The 21,314-nt window shown below is 44.0% G+C and overlaps 1 protein-coding gene across 3 annotated transcripts in view; it reads right to left on the bottom strand.

Moving 5' to 3' along the window:
* Positions 1–20,128, bottom strand: part of LOC308296971 (vinculin-like) — a gene marked incomplete at its 5' end in the record, with an annotated part of 47,206 nt that extends 27,078 nt beyond the window's left edge. For all 3 annotated transcript variants that reach the window (XM_080740344.1, XM_080740345.1, XM_080740346.1), the window contains 3 exons: positions 145–295; positions 2,649–2,719; positions 19,961–20,128. In XM_080740344.1, the coding sequence (XP_080596470.1) occupies positions 145–295; positions 2,649–2,719; positions 19,961–20,128 (390 nt within the window). The remainder of the gene's footprint in view (positions 1–144; positions 296–2,648; positions 2,720–19,960) is intronic.
* Positions 20,129–21,314: the final 1,186 nt, after the last annotated feature.

The raw sequence follows: 21,314 nt of genomic DNA, 5'->3' as shown, positions 1-21,314 counted from the left end.
TCCTTCACTCACACATAAGAATACAAGCCCACACACACACAAACGCACGCACTCACTCCCTCGCGCACGCACTCACGCACTCACGCACTCACGCACACACGCACACACACACACACACACACACACACACACACACACACACACCTCTGCCTCATCAAAGGTGAGGAGCAGGTCTGATGTTCCAGACAGTATTCCCCTGGATCCGTCGATGAGGTAGTCCCGTGCAGGAACCGAGTATGGATCTGCCTTCAGCATGGATGCTGCCTGGACCAGCTTGGAACTGGAGTTCTCCACCCTGCAAAAACACACCATTCAGCTCCATTTATTTTAAACTCCTTTTCATCATAGTGCCAAATACATATCATTTTGGGGGTCCTTGACATGAAAAAGTTTGAGCACCACTACTGACACAGAAAGGATTTTAAATATTCAAGGACTTGGACAAATAGTTTCACGATTTTTCAAAAATAGCAGATCTACAAGCTCGCAGCGCGGCACTCGGTGCCGCGCTGTGAGCTTGTATATCTGCTATTTTTCAATAGTTAAAGCACACACACACACGACTCAGACACCTTCCATATCAGATCAGAGACAGGACGTCATGTGACCCCTGAACAAGCATTCGGCAACAGTGGCAAGGAAAAACTCCCCCTTTAAGGGTAAGAAGAACGCATTAAAGGAGCAGAAGACCAGGCTATAGGCCGGACATTTTCACCCCAAACCTGCCCATAAACACTTATATTTCGTCGTACGACAGCTGTCATACAAAAATGCGATGCAACGCAATAAGATACTTTGCAATGTTGCAATTTGTGAACACATATCGTCATCCAGTCACACGACTGTTGCCGGCAAAGGGCCTAATGATAATAATCATCATCATCATCATCATCATCATAACAACTCTAGCATTCATCATGTTGTGGTTGAACTTAATTGTAATCAAGTTAAAGTGTAATTCTGTACAAATTCACATCCAAACGAGTTGTGAGTTTGGGTCTCTTTAGAGACAGTGCTTGCCTATTGATGGATGATTAGCCGAGCCTCAGTAAGGACTAAGAGGATGCATTTGCGAGGGCTTGAATAAAGACTAGTTCCTCCCCTCCCTGACCCCATTGGTCAGGGTATCGATGGCCGTCGGTCCCTCTATATTTAGTAGAGCTCGCATTCCCACATGCCCCCTCCTAAGCCCTGTGTGTGAGATTTATGGTGTCATGCACTGCTGCGCGTGTGTGTGTGTGTGTGTGTGTGTGTGTGTGTGTGTGTGTGCGTGTGTGTGTGTGTGTGTGTGTGCGTGCGTGCGTGCGTGCAGCATGGATGACAGCAACATGGATCTCTTTGAGATCTAAATTGTTCGCCTCCCACAGCTGCAAGGAAGAGAGGAGAAAGTGTACAGAAACCAGAGGAGTATAAAAGGAAAGCTTGAAAGCAAGGCAGGTAATGCTTGATGCCTTACTGCTTGGCCTCATGAGACCTCCACACACACGTACGCACGCATGCACGCACACAAACCCATTTACACGCACATGCACAAACACACACGTGCAAGTGGACACACACATATGGCACACATATCATACACACGCATCGCACACGATTGCTGAGTAACACTTTACAGTAAGCCCCAGAATCCAAGTCAGCTCTTTGGGGCCAGGCTAGAAGACAACACATGGCCATTAGCTCTCTCTAGACAGCAAAGCAAGGCAAGGGAAGTGTACTTGTGGAGTCACCTTTCAACAACAAGGCAATTCAACAAGTGCTTTAGTGAAAAACATTAAGCACTAACATTAAAAGCACTTAAACCCTATACAGTACGGAGTCCCCCAGGATCTGCAATTTTGTGCCAGAATAAGGACGCTATAGGGTTTTAGTGGTTGAGACACAGAGCATTAAGAGCATTTGAATACAAAAAAGAAAAAGAAAAAGGTTAATCTAATGAAACAGAAAAATACTAATACAATTACAGCGCAGGAGAAATTATTTTAAAAAGCACTGGATAGAACTGGACAGTAATTATTACTAGACAGTACTGGACAGCAGTAATAGACAGTACAAGAAAGTAGTACTAGACAGTACTGGATAGTGCCGGACAGTACCGGACAGTACTAGACAGTACTGGTTAGTGCTGGACAGTACCAGACAGTACCAGACAGTACTAGACAGTACTGTACTAGACAGTACCAGACAGTACTAGACAGTACTGTACTAGACAGTACCAGACAGTACTAGACAGTACTGTACTAGACAGTACTAGACAGTACTGTACTAGACAGTACTGGACAGTACCAGACAGTACTGGACAGTACCAGACAGTAAGTATTGCACAGACAGCCAGTTCAGGCCTCAAACTGAGTGAAGGCTCAGGGTAAATGAGCGTCAGAAGCGGTTTTCCCAGCAGCTGGGATCACAGCCATGCTTCCTGCCATTAAACTGCATTAACATCATGAAACCTTTGGTTCACAGAGTTCTTCTTGTCTGCTGGGCTTAAATGGATTATTCCTATAATTTCCTAAATTGACATGAGAGTGAGTGACCATGAACGAAAGGCAAGGCCAAAGAGAGTTCAGTGCGTCCGTTGAGTCAACCTGGTCGACTCCGGTCTGGAGGAAGCGTTTATTGATAAAGAGTAAAGAGTAAGTAAGACTTACTTAATGAATGCAGGGGGCATGTCCCTCTTCATCACCTGATCCTCTGTGGTCTGAACAGTCTCCCTCCCCACCTGCAACACACAGGACATTGATTTTAGCGTCACAGTCGATACAATTAGTAACAATCCTAATGAAACCTTTTTAACAGTCTGGAACACAGAAGGGTAGGCCTACTCGTAACCTAAAACAAACAAATTATGGGCATGTCATAGTGAATATTCTGAGAAAATAATAAGCAAAGATTCAGATAAAATAGCGTCACATATGCACTGTGATTTTGGAGATTTTAGGCAAAATGATTTGGTGTCGAGTGAAAGAGGGAGTGAGGAGATTAAGAACAAATCTCTGGGGAAATGATAATACGTTAGAATTATGTCAGTGTGGAGTTGAAACCTCCATGATGACATGATTAAATACGTGTACTTTAAATAATTTAACTTAAGTGTTATCCTGAGAGTTAAATCAACACTTTTGCAGTGTATCCTTCAGTGCATCTTTCAAGACTACAGAGGAAAGAGCTTGTTGTCAAGCTGGGTTTTGGCTGAAGCTGGCCGACTGCAGGGGTGTCGCACCAAATTCCGGGCCCCGGGTACAAGGATTCATTCACATGTTGGGCTTAGCTTGTATAAGTCTGAATATTTCAAAGCCTTCTAAGGTTTTTTTTACAGTCAGTGGAGCTCAAACCTTTTCATGTGAAGGACCCCCAAAATGATATGTATTTGGCCACGGACCCCCATCTCAAAACATTTAGTTCCAGGGACCCCCCGGAAGCAAAATTTGAGTTACAAATGTTCGCTTAAAAAATACATACCGGTATATTCAAGGATTTGCACACATTTTCACAAGTTTTCAAAAATAGCAGATCTACAAGCTCGCAGCCGTGAGCTTGTATATCTGCTATTTCTCAATAGCTAAAGTATAAAATAATTAAGCCCCCTCCACTTTGGGCCGTAGTAACTCAGTCCCACTTCCCGCCCCCTTGTGACGCCCCTGCCGACTGCTTGTAAGTATCAGGGCCAGATTGGGGACAAAGACCCTCTGTCTCCAAGGACGGCTGCTGCTGTGCTGTGAGACGTACCGGTACGTCTGGGGACTGGCCAAGCACTCACATGGAGACATCCACTGGAGGTCTTATTGACTGCTGCTTCATGACATGTTGTCATCAAACCCATGTCCTTACACAAATGATAATGATAATAGATGGTATATTTACTGATTATATTACAGTAAGTTGTTGATAGACGGTACTATACTGTCCATATACCCACAGCTGTGGGCCACCTGACACTGTACGTGTGTATATCCATTCATAGAAGATAGATGTATGTTCATTCATTTTATGGTGATGATGGATTATACATTATAACCAGTAAGACTCCCTAATGGGGAGATAAGCAACCGCCACGTCGCATACGCAGACTTTAGAAGACAATCGTAGCCAATCAGGAGGGAATATGCAAAATGGGACAGATCCATGTTGATGACATGCCTTTAGAGATACTGTGTAACGCTTTGCGTGATTTTAGGCCAGAATCTGTAGGAGCAGTGTCCAAAAATGTGTTTTGCAAACATCGGCCTAATGGTGGCACTAGAAGAGGGGCATGTGAGAAATCAAGGGTTGTGATTTGCCATCCAAGGGGTGTGTGTGCAAAGTTTGGCATCGATAGGGCTGAGATATAGTAGGGGCAAAAGTGTGACGCAAAAGTATGGCGTGACAGATGGACAGACGGACAGACAGACATCCGGTGGAGCTTTTCATAGTAACTTGCGACCTGACGGTTGCAAATATGCCTATATTTCTATACATATTACATCATGCTAAACCTAGTCGGATCAAGTGCAGATGACTATGATTAGATTCTAAAGGTCCTTGCATACCACACATCCACAAAGAACGATGAATATTACACAACGATAAAGCGACACTTATTATTCCAAACAAGGTAGATTTTTCACCACGAATAAAAGCATAAATCTGTGGAGGAACAGTATGCCTCAGTCAGTTCCACACGCCCTGCTGAACAAGGGTTAGGGTTAGGGTCGATCCATACCGTTATAAGGAGCCTAACTAATTTCGGTTCGGCAGTGTCCAGACCCAAATATGGGTTTCCCCTCCCGGTTCGGGGGGGCGTCAACCGACTTTAGTCGGCTCTACGGTGCTGCCAAAATGTTGTGACCTCCCGACTTAATTTCGGTACTTAGCGGTGTCTTCTCATTCATTCAGCCCGGCTTCAAGTGCATATTCTCGGCTGTGAATCCAAGGAAACAGCGTTCGTTTCTGGGAGGGAGACACGCCGACTTCCAAATGATTGTGGACGCCGTGTATTGAGTGTTTCATAGCGAATAGAGACAGCAGCTGGGTCTGAGTGATGGCAGGCAGGCGCACGCGTGACACACACACACGCACACACACACACACACGTCGTCACACAAACGTCGTCATGCCATGGACCACCAATATTTACAAGCGACTAGGCACTAGCCGTTAAGAAAGTATGGATGAACTCCCCCCGAACCTAAATAATTTCGGGTCGGGGAGCACTCCCGAACCGAAATTAGTTAGGCTCCTTATAACGGTATGAAACGACCCTTAGGGTCAAGTGGGGACCTGCAGGTCTGTGCAGGAGTCAGTATCGCAGTGACAGAATTGGCCCTACTCGCCCGGCTTCCCACCCACTAACTGCAGGGGTCGGCAACCCAATATGTTGAAAGAGCCATATTGGACCAAAAAAAAACCAAACAAATCTGTCTGGAGCCGCAAAAAATTATAAAAGCCTTATATATCGTCATTGTCGGGTGGAAACCTTCTATGTCCAAAACTTCGTTTTGTACTTATCATTTAAAAAAATTAACAGTCGATACAATTAGTAACAATCCTAATGAAACCTTTTTAACAGTCTGGAACACAGAAGGGTAGGCCTACTCGTAACCTAAAACAAACAAATTATGGGCATGTCATAGTGAATATTCTGAGAAAATAATAAGCAAAGATTCAGATAAAATAGCGTCACATATGCACTGTGATTTTGGAGATTTTAGGCAAAATGATTTGGTGTCGAGTGAAAGAGGGAGTGAGGAGATTAAGAACAAATCTCTGGGGAAATGATAATACGTTAGAATTATGTCAGTGTGGAGTTGAAACCTCCATGATGACATGATTAAATACGTGTACTTTAAATAATTTAACTTAAGTGTTATCCTGAGAGTTAAATCAACACTTTTGCAGTGTATCCTTCAGTGCATCTTTCAAGACTACAGAGGAAAGAGCTTGTTGTCAAGCTGGGTTTTGGCTGAAGCTGGCCGACTGCAGGGGTGTCGCACCAAATTCCGGGCCCCGGGTACAAGGATTCATTCACATGTTGGGCTTAGCTTGTATAAGTCTGAATATTTCTTCATTTAAAAATCATTTAAAAAAATTAACTAAACTAGTGAAAACAGCCGATCTACAAGCACACAACGCCTCGCATCGCGAGGCGTTGTGTGCTTGTAGATCTGCTGTTTTGTTTTCACTACTTTTGTGCGTCAGTCTTGTATGATGAAGCAGGGCTTTACTTTGCGAAAAAAAAAAAAAAAAAAGGTTTCTGCCCGACAGTGACGATAAAAAAATCGTTAAAACAAAAAATACATACTTTTTCCATTTTCTAAATTTTTTTAAAAAGCTCCAGGGAGCCACTAGGGTGGCACTAAAGAGCCACATGCAGCTCTAGAGCCACGGGTTGCTGACCCCCGCACTAACCAATTGTGTTTGTTGGAGAGTGTCCGGCTAGGCCAGATACACCACAAATAATTCAAACCTCAATGGTGGTTTTTATTTTACTTTTTAATCTCTTCTCTCACTGGCTGCACCTATCCTGTGTTTTTCTAGATCTACTAGTAAGACGCCTCAGGGCGACAAGCGACCTCGCCCTAATGCCATGTCTTGGCCATCTGGCCAGTGATGTACGGTATATATCAGACCAGTTACCCATATATGGAGACCCCTGGTACCATATATGGAGATCCATGTACTATATATGGAGATATGCTGTGAGATACCAAACATGCTTACTCAGTTATTCGTTATGTGAAAGTCCTATGACGTCTATGACATCTGACATCATACATACAATCCCTTTCGTGCCCATGGAGATCCCTGTCTATAGAACCAGCCACACATATATGGGCTGTCTTGGCCATCTGTCTTGACCATATATGGATTCTGTTAGTGTGGTATGTGGCAGATGTGGCCTCCATATGGGCATTCCCATATGAAGTCCGTTAGATATGGGATTAATATCAATGCCATGTATGGGCATAAAAGAGATTCTTTTGTGTGGTTCCCCTGACATCACAGTGAAGTCAGAGCGTGATGTCAGAGCAGCAAACCCATTCTGTTAGAGTGGTTACACTGACATCACAGTGACGTCAGAGCATGATGTCAGAGCGGAAAACCCATAGACGTCCAGATGTCCAGACGGAGTCAGCAATGCATGTGCCGTTTCACATACAAAACTGCGACCTACGGACACAATTATATTTCATTTGGTAATCCGGCATTAAGGACGTAGAAGTTTTAAGAACTAAGCATGTTGTTGTAGTGGATGTCTCCAACCACAGCCTTGTTCAACTGTCCTGACCTGCTCGTCTCAACTCATCCACCAGATGACCTCTGACTTCTTATATATATCCTTTCCCCATCACCTGACTGCCCCACACTGAGACCACAACACATATGCCACACACGTATGCCCAACCCCCTCACAGCATGGACAGAAGTCAACTGTGCATTCATGTATTCAGGGACTTTGTTGCAGAGCGATAGGGAATCAATAATACCAAATGAGATCAGGCATTTAACTCTTATAGTGCCTATCCCGAACTAGTTCGGGATAATTTGGACCGTCCTGGGTGCCTATCCCGAACTAGTTCGGCTTTTTTTTTTTTTTTTTTTAATTTGTAAAAAATTATATTTATTTATTTATTTTTTCGAGCCGGGCCGCCGGCCGTCATCTGTTTACACGGCCCGTGAGAGCGTCGCGCCGCCGATATTTACCATCCACTCCAATGCAATCCAGGATGAGCTCATTTTCTCTGTTCCATGCATATCCATGAGGTGTGCAAGGTTTAATCATGGCTAAATCGCTGAAAATAGGGCTTCTAAAATGCTTGGTAGCCAATAGCTAACTTCAAGCTAACTTCATCCTGTCCCTGTTCATGACACAAAGGAAAGTGTTCAGGCGCGTCATGGCTGTGCACGGCTTGTGCATATACAACGGTTGTCAATGGTGTTTTCTATGGCCATTGGGCGCCCTCTAGTGGTGAAAAGGTGGCACTGAAAGCGTAATGTATTACACTTAAGTCATCCCATGTAGCATTGCAGTGCAGAGTTCAGTTATCCACATTGATGTTCATCGAGCCACATGTTTGTGTCAAAACATCTGATGTGAGTAACAATTGTTAAACATAATTGCCTCGGTGCTGGCTGCTGTGGTTGTTGTGTTTCAGGGATTACAAACTCAACTTCAAACTGTGCATTACGTGCATTCATTATCTGTGCCACCCCCTCTAACACTAGCTTGTAATTATACATACTTCACTATTAGGTGTAAATTAGTTCACAGATCATGTGTGTGCTATTGTTATTATACATTGAGTTAGAAAAAAAAAAAAAAGTTAGAATATGGAGATACTGTAAGAGGTTTCTGCCCGACAGCAACGAAATGCCTTCTAAATCCTACAAGTTTTCTGAAAAAAGTATGTTGCTATGTATCTAAAATCTAAAATGACAAAGATGCTTTCACGGGTTTAATGGGTGAAAAGATAATCCCCCCTCCATCCCTTAGAACACATGGGTGTCACACGGTGACAATGCTTGCCGTATTTACAGATGTTCAGTGATGCAGCTGATTGTCTGCAACACCACATGACCCAGAAACACAGCAGTGTGTGGACACACATCTGCATAATATCCTCACTGTTGGGTAGAAACCTTGTAACTCCATACTTCAACTTTTTTTTTTTTTTTACTTAATTTTTATTAGCAGATTTTCAAATACAAAAACAGTTGTAGTGCAGGGGTTCTGTATAACATTATTATGCATCACATTCGATTCCAGTCGGTTCATGAGTGTTCGTTTAGTCCTGTTGATTTCCATTTTCAGTCCATTTCTCACATTCTTCGAGTTCATACTTCAACTTTTTATGTTTTGTCTTAAATTAATGGCCTACTCCGTCACACAAGAAAATAGCTCAAATAATCGATCGACAAGCTCACAACAACACACCATGCAACGCGTTGTGAGCCTGTCTGTACATCTGCTATTTTCACAATTTTTGAAACATTTTGGAAGTGAAAGTTAAAGTGGTTAAGTGTGTCGCGGGATTTATAAATGAGATCCATTGGAATACAGTTTATATGTTTTTTTTTAATTTCTTGTTAAGTAACAGTTTTGTACATACAAGGTTTCAGCGTGACAGTGACGACAGTGAACTTACCCAGCCCCCCCCCCCCCCCCCCCCCCCCCCACACACACACACACACACAAACACACACGCACGGGCAGAGGCGCACGGGCAGAGACGAGATGCAATTATAGCAAGATGATGCTGTCAGTGTCTCTGTGCTGCTGTGTGTGTAGAAGCCAGTTAATAGACTTCCCAGAGCCAGAGACCCAGGAGGCAGCCAGCCATCATCCATCAGCTACTGTCTCCAAGATGTCAGGATGTCAGCCCATCTACACTTCACATTATCACCACTGTACCTAGGCCACAAACCTTCTATGTCCAAAATCCTTGGCATTTCCGGAAATGCAATAAAGCAATGGCTCTCAAACTTTGAGAGTCAAGGACCCCAAAATTGATATGTATTTGGCGACGGATCCCCGTCTGTGCAAGGGGTCCCCAGAAGAGAATATTCACGAATATTTTCGATTTTCGATATTCTTCAATAATAGCAGATGTATTGTACAAGCTTGCAGCAGGGCACAAAGATATGTGCTGTGAGCTTGTAGATCGTCTGTTTTCACTAAATCATTTAAAAAATGATAAATACAAAACAAACGGTTTTGGATATACAAGGTTTCCACCCAACAACGACGGCATGCTTCTGTAGTCTTCGTAAACTCCACTCCTTGGTTTCCTGCGTGTACTTTGATGTTGAGTTCTGCATTTAGGTCCTCACCACCACAACACCAGATCATTTAGGTCCTCACCACCACAACACCAGATCATTTAGGTCCTCACCACAACACCAGATCATTTAGGTCCTCACCACAACACCAGATCATTTAGGTCCTCACCACCACAACACCAGATCATTTAGGTCCTCACCACAACACCAGATCATTTAGGTCCTCACCACAACACCAGATCATTTAGGTCCTCACCACCACAACAACACCAGATCATTTGGGTCCTCACCACCACAACAACACCAGATCATTTAGGTCCTCACCACCACAACACCAGATTGTGTCAAAGATAGAACTCCAGGAAGATCATTTAGCAGATACAATTTTACAGTGTTCCAGTTCCAATTTCATCTGCACGTCTTTTTCTCATCACTTCCAATTTCACTCGTTTAACGTGTGTGTGTGTGTGTGTGTGTGTGTGTGTGTGTGTGTGTGTGTGTGTGTGTGTGTGTGTGTGTGTGTGTGTGTGTAATGTTTGTGTGGTGAGAGAAAGGACAGAGGCCCTCTGGGCTTCAGTCTTTCCCAGAACCACCAACACTTCACATCGATTACTCAGTAAATTATTAATGCAGTTAAGTGATTCTGTGAGTGTGGTGTATTTTTTTGCGTGTGTGTGTGTGTGTGTGTGTGTGTGTGTGTGTGTGTGTGTGTGTGTGTGTGTGTGTGTGTGTGTGTGTGTAGGCCTGTTGTGATTGCTCACGTAGCTAAATTACCACTGATATACCGGTAGACAGACAGTGTCCGGATGCTCCATCGTCAGCCATCTATCAACGATGTTGCTTTCCTGGAGAGGGAGGTAGAGAGGTTTGCTCTTCTCAAGGCTTACTAAAGGGCTGAAAACTGGTGGCCAGAGGCCAGCATGAAAGTCCACATAATGTACAAAAAGAAGGGTCTCGCACACTGAAGGATGAAGTCTCTTTAGATGCAAAAAGAAATTGTCTTTACTTACAAGAGTGCATCAACACTCACTTTCCTATCGAGAGACTATGGGCTCTATTTTTGTCCATGCCTTACTTTACCCCTTATCCCTAAACTTCTTTGACCTTTATCACTATTCTGAGTCATCACAGTAGTGTTGTCCTTCTCTTTCCCATTCTTTCTTCCTAAAGCAAGCCATTTATAATTTACAATTTAGGCATTTACTGTACCGTATGTAGGGTGCCTTGCCATGTGTCCAATGGTCCATTGTGCCGAAGTACCATTGGTCAGACAGACGGTCACAACCACCACCAACCCTAACCCCAACCTCACGCTAACCGTCGGACTAATGGGCAACAGATCATTTAAATAATCAATTTAATTGGATATAAAAATATTAAATAAAAAGTGGGGCACGTCATTAGGCTATATAAATACCAAGAATAGTAGAACATCGTAAGGCGTTGTGAGATTGTAGATGATTTGCTTTGATTTGACTTTGGTAAAAGATAAGTAAAATAATTCTTGCATGTTTTAATCGTCGGTAACGCAAAAATAATCTAACAAGTTACTTTCCTCAGAAGGTAATCCTGTACTGCAGTGATTCTCAAATGGATTCCAGGGACTCTGTGGGTTCCTTTAGGGGGGTCTCAATTGTCCCTTACAAGTCTATAACTCTGACAGTGTACAAACAGAACCAAATGAACCCTAACGGGTCCATTTGGTTCCATTTGTACACTGTCAAAGTTAAGGAGAGACCTTGAAATGTGAAAGTTTGAGAAACACTGCTGTACCGTAACGTAATACTTTTTAATGGCGGTAATCCTGTAACGTAACAAGTTACTTTTAATAGTAACGTCACCCAACACTTCTCGCAAGTATAGTAATACAAACGTGTGTGTGTGTGTGTGTGTGTGTGTGTGTGTGTGTGTGTGTGTGTGTGTGTGTGTGTGTGTGTGTGTGTGTGTGTGTGTGTGTGTGTGTGTGTGTGTGTGTGTGTGTGTGTGTGTGTGTGTGTGTGTGTGTGTGTGTGTGCAGTGTCTTCCCTGGTGTTTCCAGGGTTCAGGAGGCAGCCCTTCATTCCTGGAAGTGTCTAGTCTACTGCTTTAGTGATGTCAGCCCTGCTTTGGGATCTAAAAGCATTAATGTAAACTAAGAAGCCCACACTCACAGAAAGTGTGTGTGTGTGTGTGTGTGTGTGTGTGTGTGTGTGTGTGTGTGTGTGTGTGTGTGTGTGTGTGTGTGTGTGTGCGCGTGCGTGCGTGTGTCTGTGTGTGTGTGTGTGTGTGTGTGTGTGTGTGTGTGTGTGTGTGTGTGTGTGTGTGTGTGTGCAGGGGCGTCACAAGGGGTAGGAAAGTGGGACTGAGTTACTGGGGCCCAAGGTGGAGGGGCCCTAATAAATTTATCTATTGAAAAATAGCAGATATACAAGCTCACAGCGCGGCAGCTTGTAGATCTGCTATTTTTGAAAAGTTGTGAAAATGTGTGAAAATCTTTGAATATATGTATTTTTTAAGCGAACATTTCTAACTAAAACTTTGCTTCTGAGGGGTCCCTGGAACTAAATATTTTGAGATCGGGGTCCGTGGCCAAATACATATCATCTTGGGGGTCCTTGGCATAGGTTTCTTGCACACATATTCACGATTTTTCAAAAAAATATTTTTCAATAGTTAACATTCATGGGGGGCCCGCAGTGAATCCTTGTACCCAGGACCCAGAATTTGGTGTGACGCCCCTGTGTGTGTGCGTCTGTCTGTGTGTGTGTGTTCGTGTGTGTGTGTGTGTGTGTGTGTGTGTGTGTGTGCGTGCGTGCGTGCGTGCGTGCGTGCGTGCGTGTGCGTGTGTGTTGGAGGTGGCTAGACATGGTCTCATTTGAAGACGTGTGACACCATAGACAGTATTTAGACACTGTCAGGAGCCGGTGTCACCGCTACACCTCATCCGATCCCACACAGATCAACACACCGGTTTTATTACGTTTTAGAGCTTCACTCCGCCACAGCACTGTCATATCTATTCCAGGGCTCTGTGGCCTTTTGCTCCTAATCTACTCACTATGGCAGTGGTTCCCAAACCTTTTAGCTCCGTGACCCAAAAGAGAAATTAGATGTTTGCCCGGGACTCAAACTAGTGAAAACAAGCAGCTTCGCGCCGCGTTGTGAGCTTGTAGATCTGCTAGTTTCACTACTTTCTTAGATTTTTCCTTTATTGAAATGAAATTACTTAGAGGAATAACAGATTTGTATTATTATTATTCATGAAAATCTTGTTTTGAATAATAATAATTTGAAACAAAATGTAGGAAAACCAAAAATTAAGGGACCCACAAAATCACACACGCTTAATTTTCCCCATTGACTTGAATGGGGAAAATTCAAATGGTGACACGGAATTAATGTACAAATGTGACTCGCGTCACGGCAACCACACTTGCAATTTCCAGTTGCATCTTTCTAGTTGATTGTTGATTTTAGCATATCATTTGGTAATGTATCAAAGCTTTTATCAATGGTGTGCCTACTGGGTACTCCTTGGCATCATGTCATCATGTGGCCTTGGCACTGGCGTGCACACCTTCCTCCTCTATCTGTGTCACATATAATAAACGTGACCCTGGCAGCTTATGAGTTTGGCTCCACAAACTTCCCCGAGCCTCCATCCATACCCAGAAAATGTCACCTGTCTCCAGAGTGTAGGGACAGAGAGCATCTCAGTCTGGTCCATCATGTCCAAGGTTCGTCTGGAGGCCTTTGTGTGGCGTATTGGCACAGCCGCGGGGAGCTCCCTCCGTACTTCATGGCAAGGGCAGCTCGCCAGTCAGAAACTGATCCAGAGGATGAGGACTATGGGGAGTTTGAGGACATGCTAGAACAGGTTGAGTCTGCCCAGGATTATGTCTAGAAGGGGACACTGGGGGTCAAAGATCTGGTGCAGAATTTCTTTGTGATCCTGGCTTTTGCCTGTCACTCAGCAGGCCACAGCAACTACTCAACCTACTGCATTCTTCAAAAGAGTCTGCAACACTCGAAACTATACTACACTATTTTGTGTTAGAGTAGAGCGCAGTCAGCGCACATGTATTTTTATTCAAAGAACTGAACTTGAACTTGAATTCGGTAGAACTGAACTTGAACTTGAACTGAATTGAAGAAAAATATGATTATACACTAAGTATACACTATATACTCATTTAGGTAGCCTATTGATGGAGAAGGAAAGGAGAAAATATAAAATTAAGTATAAAAATGGTTAAAAATGTAAGATTATTGCATCATCTCTATTTTGGCCTGATTTGAATAGGCATTCAAATAGAATAAGCTCCAAAAACCAATGATTCAATAAACGTTTATTTTCAGATTGTACACCGGACCATAATCTACTACTGCATGTCTGGTCACCCCTTCCAGTCAAGGGGTGACTTCTTGGGATGTCCGTCCCAAGAAGTCTTCCCCGTCCGATATTAGGAGTGTGATTGTGTCTCTCAAGTCTCTGAAGCAACACATGTTGGTGCACTAAATGTCAAAGTAGTAAAATATGCCATAAATATAAGGTGCTAGAGTGAAAAGTAACAATATAATTAAGGGTGCTGTAGATGAATAAAGAATGTATCCCAAAACGTTTGAGAACCACAGATTCACATCACCCTTTCACTCTCTCTCTCTCTCTCTCTGTCTCTCTCTGCAACCCCCTCCCCTATATTCTGTGAGTGTGTGGTTACTTCCCTGACCAGTAAATCTATTTATTCCTTCTTGCCCCTCCCCTAGTCATACTCAGGAGTCTATGTTGACGACTTCAGGAACATACACTTGAAGTTCAGTCAGACACAGCGAGCGGATCACATCAGCAACAAGGCTCATCTAGCCAAGACATCCTGACGACACTAACCAACCTCACAACGTCAGATCACACTCAACCTGACTGACTCACTCCCCCCCCCAACTGTTTATACAGTATACTGTACATATACATTCATTATTTAGTGTTGATGATGTCTTGAATATCTAACAACTGACATCACTGATACTAAACAGTGTCATCGCCATGGTAACAGCTGCATGCTGAAACAATGCCCAAATTTGGAGATGATGTCCGCTGTCTGTCTGCATGCATCACTGATAATAGACAGTGTCGCCAGTGTCGCCATCATGGCTGTCTGTCTGCAAGCTGACTTCATACTCCGACGTCATAGTACTGACATCACAGACTGATACAACGGGTATTGCACAAATGGACATCAATGGTGACTGTTCTTCCCAACAGGCACCGGTCTGAGTTCTCCAACATTACTTCTGAGACACCTACATTCAATCCCTCATATACTGTGAGTGTGCCACCGGGCACAGGATTAGTTATTGTATATTTTTGTTTTTAAATGTCTTGGTGAATTGAATACATAGGACACAAGCGTTTTTTTGTGTTATCCTTTTAGCATCATAATCGTATGTACTATTTGAAAACTGTTAATAAAGTATTCAATCAAACGATCAATCAAAAAACAGTTTGAGTGAATGCTGTGTGTGTGTGTGTGTGTGTGTGTGTGTGTGTGTGTGTGTGTGTGTGTGTGTGTGTGCGCGTGTGTGCGTGCGTTCGTGCGTGCGTGCGTGCGTGCGTGCGTGCGTGCGTGCGTGCGTGCGTGCGTGCGTGCGTGCGTGCGTGCGAGCGTGTGGTTGAGTGTATGCATGTTCATATGTATGCATGTATATCTCAGTGACCTACTGTAGTTTTTCAGTGCCCCCTCCCACCCTGGTTAACAGTGTAACTGTAACAGTATAATGATGACATGATGCTGTGCATCATTACTATTTACAATTTAGGCATTTAGCAGACGGTCTTAATCCAGAGCGATTTACAATAAGCAACATCAATACATCAAATGCATGGAAATAGTAACCTAATCTAAGAAAAACATAGGGTAGACCAAGCACCTACTGTATTCAGTACAAACTATAGAAATAAAAATAAATCTAAAAATGCTATCTAAATTACATGTATGTTCATTGAGGGTGGGAAAGTGCTACGGTAAGTGCTATGGGCTAAGGTGGAGTCTTCAGACCACGGCGAAAGCTAGGGAATGAGTCTGCAGTTCTAATTGCAATGGGAGTTTATTCCAAAGTTTGGGGGCCATTCATTAGAACTCTATCTGCCATGGCATCACTCAGCGATGAATCTGCTTTCTAAATCAAAGTGTGCACAGACAGAAATGCATGTTCTAGAAGGGACTGACAGGTGCATCACTGGCACTGGCTTGCGCTCTCTGTGTTTTTACATAGCCACACACAAAAAGAGTTTATCTGCTGGCGACCATACTTTGGTGTGGGTGCAGCCTAACTAAAGTTTTCAAATAAGTGTAGTGGAGTAAAAGTACAATTTGCCTCTGAGATGTAGTGGAGTAGAAGTAAAAGTACTGAAAACTGGAAATACTCTAGTAAAGTACAAATACCTCAAAACTGTACAGTACTTACTTTACACCACTGCTCAGCTCATGCACCTCTGGTTCTCTCTTTCAACACCTTTTCAACTGCTTTCTTGTGTCCCTCCTCTGTCCTCCTCTCCTCCTCTTATCATGAGTTTACTCATCGATCTCTATTACTCAATTATCTCTCTCTCCTTCAACTTTGCACCTTCCTGTTTCCTCCATGCTCATTCCCATTAACCATTGTGCCCCTATTCTTGGCAGCATGTAACAGTAGCTGAAAAAGGTCAAACATTTTCAAAATATATTAAAAAAAAAACACCATTTTGAGAAATAGATGTTAGGGATTAAGAGTCTTGCTCAAGGACACTTTGACATACGGTATACACTGGGAAGACTGTAAGGAGAACCAGTGAGCTTCTGTACCAGACGACCTCTCTCTCGCTCTACCTACCAGATAGTTCTACAAGCTCACAATGCATTGCAACATGTTGAGAGCTTGCTGAACTGCTATTTTAATCATTTACTGTAAAAGAAGTATAGCTATAAGGCCATATATATTTAAAATATATTTTAGAATTTCCATTTCTGCTAAGCAGCTCAATAGATACGGTATAGGCTTTGACTAATTTGGTTTCCAGTCTAGGCATTGTTTACCCGACTGGCTTGCATGGGTGAAACACTAAGTGTGGAGATTCTGTGACGTCTGCTCTATTTTCTACTCAATTTCAGAGCTTCCCAAGACAGTGCCGACTGTTGTGGCAGGACCATTTGTAAATTGTGCGAGCCACAACAACACGTCTGTCTTGAGGGACTACATTCTCTCTGTCCCACACCTGCTGGTGTCACTGTGTCCTCGGCCCTTATCTCTGTCTACACACAGCCTCACCCAGCAAGCCTGAGGCTGCCATTAGCCTCCTTCTTATGCCATCTGTCTGGATGGACGGGTCAACTGAACTGATAGAACACGCTGGAAGACCACAATAGCAGAGAAAGAGAGAGTGAGAGACAGGAAAGGGGGGGGGGGGGGGGGGGGGGGGTGAGAGACAGAGGGAGGCGCGAAGTGAGAGAGACAGGGAGGCAGAGCCCTTATCACTTGCTTTGGCAATGTACATCGTTCTTGTCCGGTGGAAACCTTGTACTGTATGTCCAAAACCGTTTGTTTTGTATTTATCATTAAAAATAATGATTTAAAATATTCATGTCTTGGATAAGTGACAAACCTCCCACTAAGACTAGTTGGCATACGTTGGTTATGGAGAGTTTCACTCTCGAGAGCACTTGACATGTATGCTTCACTCTTGAACTGGACAGTTCATGAAACATGTTTGAGAATATAAAATAGTGAAAATAGCCGATTTACAAGCACACAACGCCTCGCATCGCCTGTATCTTGGAACAGCAAGGACAATGACTGATGCTATCAGATTCCTTTGGGGTAAGACTCTAATGTGCAGTGTGTACAGTCCACGCACATTAAGCTGCTGTCTGAGATAAGCACCCACGCACACCATGTCTGATTTCAGACTGAATAAGACTTTTCAATATTTTGAATCAACTAGCCCTTACCCGTTCAAAGATATGAGCTCCGAAATGACGTGCAGTGTGTGGATTATGGGATGTGCACTGTGCACACAGTATATGAGGGATGGAAAGTAACTTTAACTGGTGCTTGCATGCTAATATGTAGGAGCATCAATGTAAGAAATACCCGTTCCATTTAACGGCTACAGAGATACTGTGTACCGATCTGCATGATTTTGGACAACATCTGTAGGGCCCCCCCCCCCCCCCCCCCTCCCCCGTGTGTGTGTGTGTGTGTGTGTGTGTGTGTGTGTGTGTGGGTTTGTGTGTGATTGTGCATGGCCTGAACAACAGCGCCCCTCCCTTAACATGTGTGGTCACAAAAGGTACTGTAGGCTAAATAGATATAGATACACCATAAAAATGCTATTATACAGCATACGATTTGTGAAAGTGACAAACGGGCTTCACAGTTCTGTCAGGTGTGTTCATATGCTGATGGTGATGCGATTTCAGATCAATTGCTCCAGCCACCGAGGAGAAACGCTGGGACAGACAGACACTCACTCACTCACTCACTCACTCAGTCAGACATTCGCAAAATTATAGTATAGATGACAAAGATGTTTGTTCATGGAAATGTTTCTTACAGTTATATGACTTCAGACACAGTTCACTGGAGAAACAAAAGGATGTTTGAGTGGGCTACTGTAAATGAATGTTCCACAATCATTCTAATCCAATAAGAAACAGCCACATGAAACACAGCAAAGCAACATGACTTCTGCACTTCTTTTTAACCCGACCTCGCTTCATTCATGTTTATTCTATGAAGTCAAAACAATTCAGTCACCACTGAGAGTATAGAAAATATTTTGGCTAACTTCCTAAACGGTACATGATTTGCACAAGTGTTTTTGAGGCTTAAAATGTACTATTAATTCAATGAATTGACCACCCCATCTACACATTTTCATATCTGCATCAAGTTTATTCTATAGATTAAATCAATTACACGCCTATCATTTGGATTCATCATGAAAAGATTAGGTGGTTGCTTGTGATATACTTCTAGGTGATATAAGGGTTCAGCTTGATTATTACAGCACAATAACATACATAACCAGTGGTCATTCTGTGCAAAAACACAAGTAAGTATATATTATGCTATACAGTAGGCCTATATGTTATCATCCAATCCAATTCAAATGAATGTGCAATTTACTTAGGCTATAACTCTATAAGTAGTTGTTGTTTGAGTGTGAGACTATACAGCACTTCCCACTGCATCAAATTCAATAATCCTGGGTCAATGATAATGAGGTCTCCTCTGTATTGACTTTTAAGAGAATATAAATAGATGCAATTGTCTGTCTGGTCCATCCATCTCTCTCCCACTGAGATGACAGGAGAAGGATGTGACAGTGACTCAGGTGAATAAATGATTCAGAATAGGCAGGAATTGGGGAAGAAATTACATGGGGCAATGATACACGATGAGCCAACAATTCAATCTATTAATGTCTGGAGAAGAAACCGGGTAGCCTACATTCAGAAACCGCAAGCTCAGCAATTATCCACCAGCACCAAGGCTAATTTTGACTGTTATGAAGGAGAGGTGATACGAGCTCCGGGGCAGCGAGCATGCAGAGAGCAGAGGCATAATAAAACTGCACCTCTCCCCCCTGACAAGTGACATTTCCCTCTCCTCTTGCCTCTTGCCCTGTGACAGTCAGTGACACACATTCTGGTGACTGAATCCGCCCGTTTATTCCGCCCTACAAACTTGATGCGGTCCAGTGCCCATCAGTCTCCTCTCTCAATATCAATCATTCAGTCATGGGCAGGCACGTGCACACATAGACATCAAAGGGGGCTCGAGCCCCTGCCCTTTTATCCGTCTGTAAAAAAGTGCCCTCTCCAGACCATGAATGCAGTTTTTACTATGGTGAAAGAAACACAAATTCAAGAGAATTGCCTTGTCCAAACTCTCAGTATTCACAATTGATTATGCTTAGTTCAATGTAGTAGCAAGTACTGAAAATAGCCGACCTCCAAGCTCGCGACGCGTTGTGAGCTTGGAGGTCAGCTATTTTCAATATTTCCACCAAAAGGCCCTTTTAGAAATGTCAGCTCCTGCCTCTCTAATATTCTCTGCACGTCCCTGGGGTGGGGGCAAAGTTTGACACGCTGTTGTCATCATTCAGGGCTCAAAAAGCGTCTTGGCTCCTGCAGAAGATGTTGTGGAACACTAACATCAATATAGACTAGTGACTAGAACTCACCCGGACGAGGTTGCTGACCGCCGCCTGCACCGCCTGCACCGGCACCGTGAGGTCCGGGATGGCTTTGCCGTCCACCTCGCCCTCCTCGTGCATGATGACCAGGTGGGAGATCTGCTGCGCCACGGGCTCCAGGATACTCTCGATGGTCTTGGTGTGAAACACCGGCATCGTGACGGTCAGACTGGTTCTTCTACTACTACCGCAGCCAGACAGATGAAATACAGGCGGCTGGATGGATCCGCTCCTCCAGCACTAAACGAGGACTCCCCCCCTCCCCCGCCCCACCCCCCGTTTCCCACCACCGTACAGGAGCGGAGAAGAACAAAACAAAAACAAATCCCGGGGTTATCGCGGCTCCAGAGCTCCCTGGACGAAAAACCTTCTCGCGGAGACAGCCCTGGTAGTGACAGCGGTTTGATGATCGGTGTCCTCCGGTGGGAGCTGCCGTCTGAACGAAAATCGTGACAGGAGGAATCTTCGCCGCCCTCCATCCAATCACAGCTAAGCAATACACGCTGCCAAGCGGGTTGGTGCGTACTGCTCATCACACATACACAGACACACACGCGCGCGCGCGGCGAGGGAGCGAGCACCCGCCACCAACGCACACACACACGCGCGCGTGCTGCCTGCAAGTGAGAGCCATTCCCAAATTACGTCATAGTACATTCCATGCTGTGGCCAAAAAAGGAAAGTGTGTTGGGGTCCCTTCCTTGTGCTTGTGAGAGGAAATTGGGAAAATGTATGGGAAAATGGAGTCCACTCACAGCAGGTTTTATAACTCATGATGGCCTATGGGCAGTCAATGACCACTGTTCACTCATTATGTGGAAAGGTCAGCTTTGAACTTTGGAAATAGTTGAAGACGCATGACAGACGCTGTGGTCTCTCCGTATGTTGTAGGCCTATGGCTGAGATACAGTGGTGTGCATTCTATTAAGCATTGAACCTGCCTCTGTCATATGATCTACATTCATTAAAAGGTGGGTCATGAGTTCATGTCTCCCAGGTCTAAATTAAGACCAAGGATTCAGCTTGCTGTTCACCGACTGTATCTGAAGGCAGGAGAGGCATCTGAAACTGAAACACTGGGACACAGAGGTCCAGGACCACACCCGGAACTTGTTTCCAATACTTGCCCAGTTCCTCGCTGTGCTGACAAAGAAGAATTCAAATAGGGCCTTCAAGAGACAAGAACTAACAGTACCAGATAGGGTGGGTTCATGCAAATGTAGTGGTGGAAATTCTACATCGGTGTGTGCGTGTGCATGCGTGTTTGTGCGTGTGTGTGTGTGTGTGCGTGCGCGTCACATGCTGCAGGTGTGATTCCCCCAGTGAATTTTAGTGCTAGTCC

This window comes from Nannobrachium achirus (assembly GCF_963921795.1).
Source record: "Nannobrachium achirus genome assembly, chromosome: 13".
NCBI classification, from domain to species: Eukaryota; Metazoa; Chordata; class Actinopteri; order Myctophiformes; family Myctophidae; genus Nannobrachium; species Nannobrachium achirus.
This window is presented reverse-complemented; position numbering and strand designations above follow the sequence as displayed.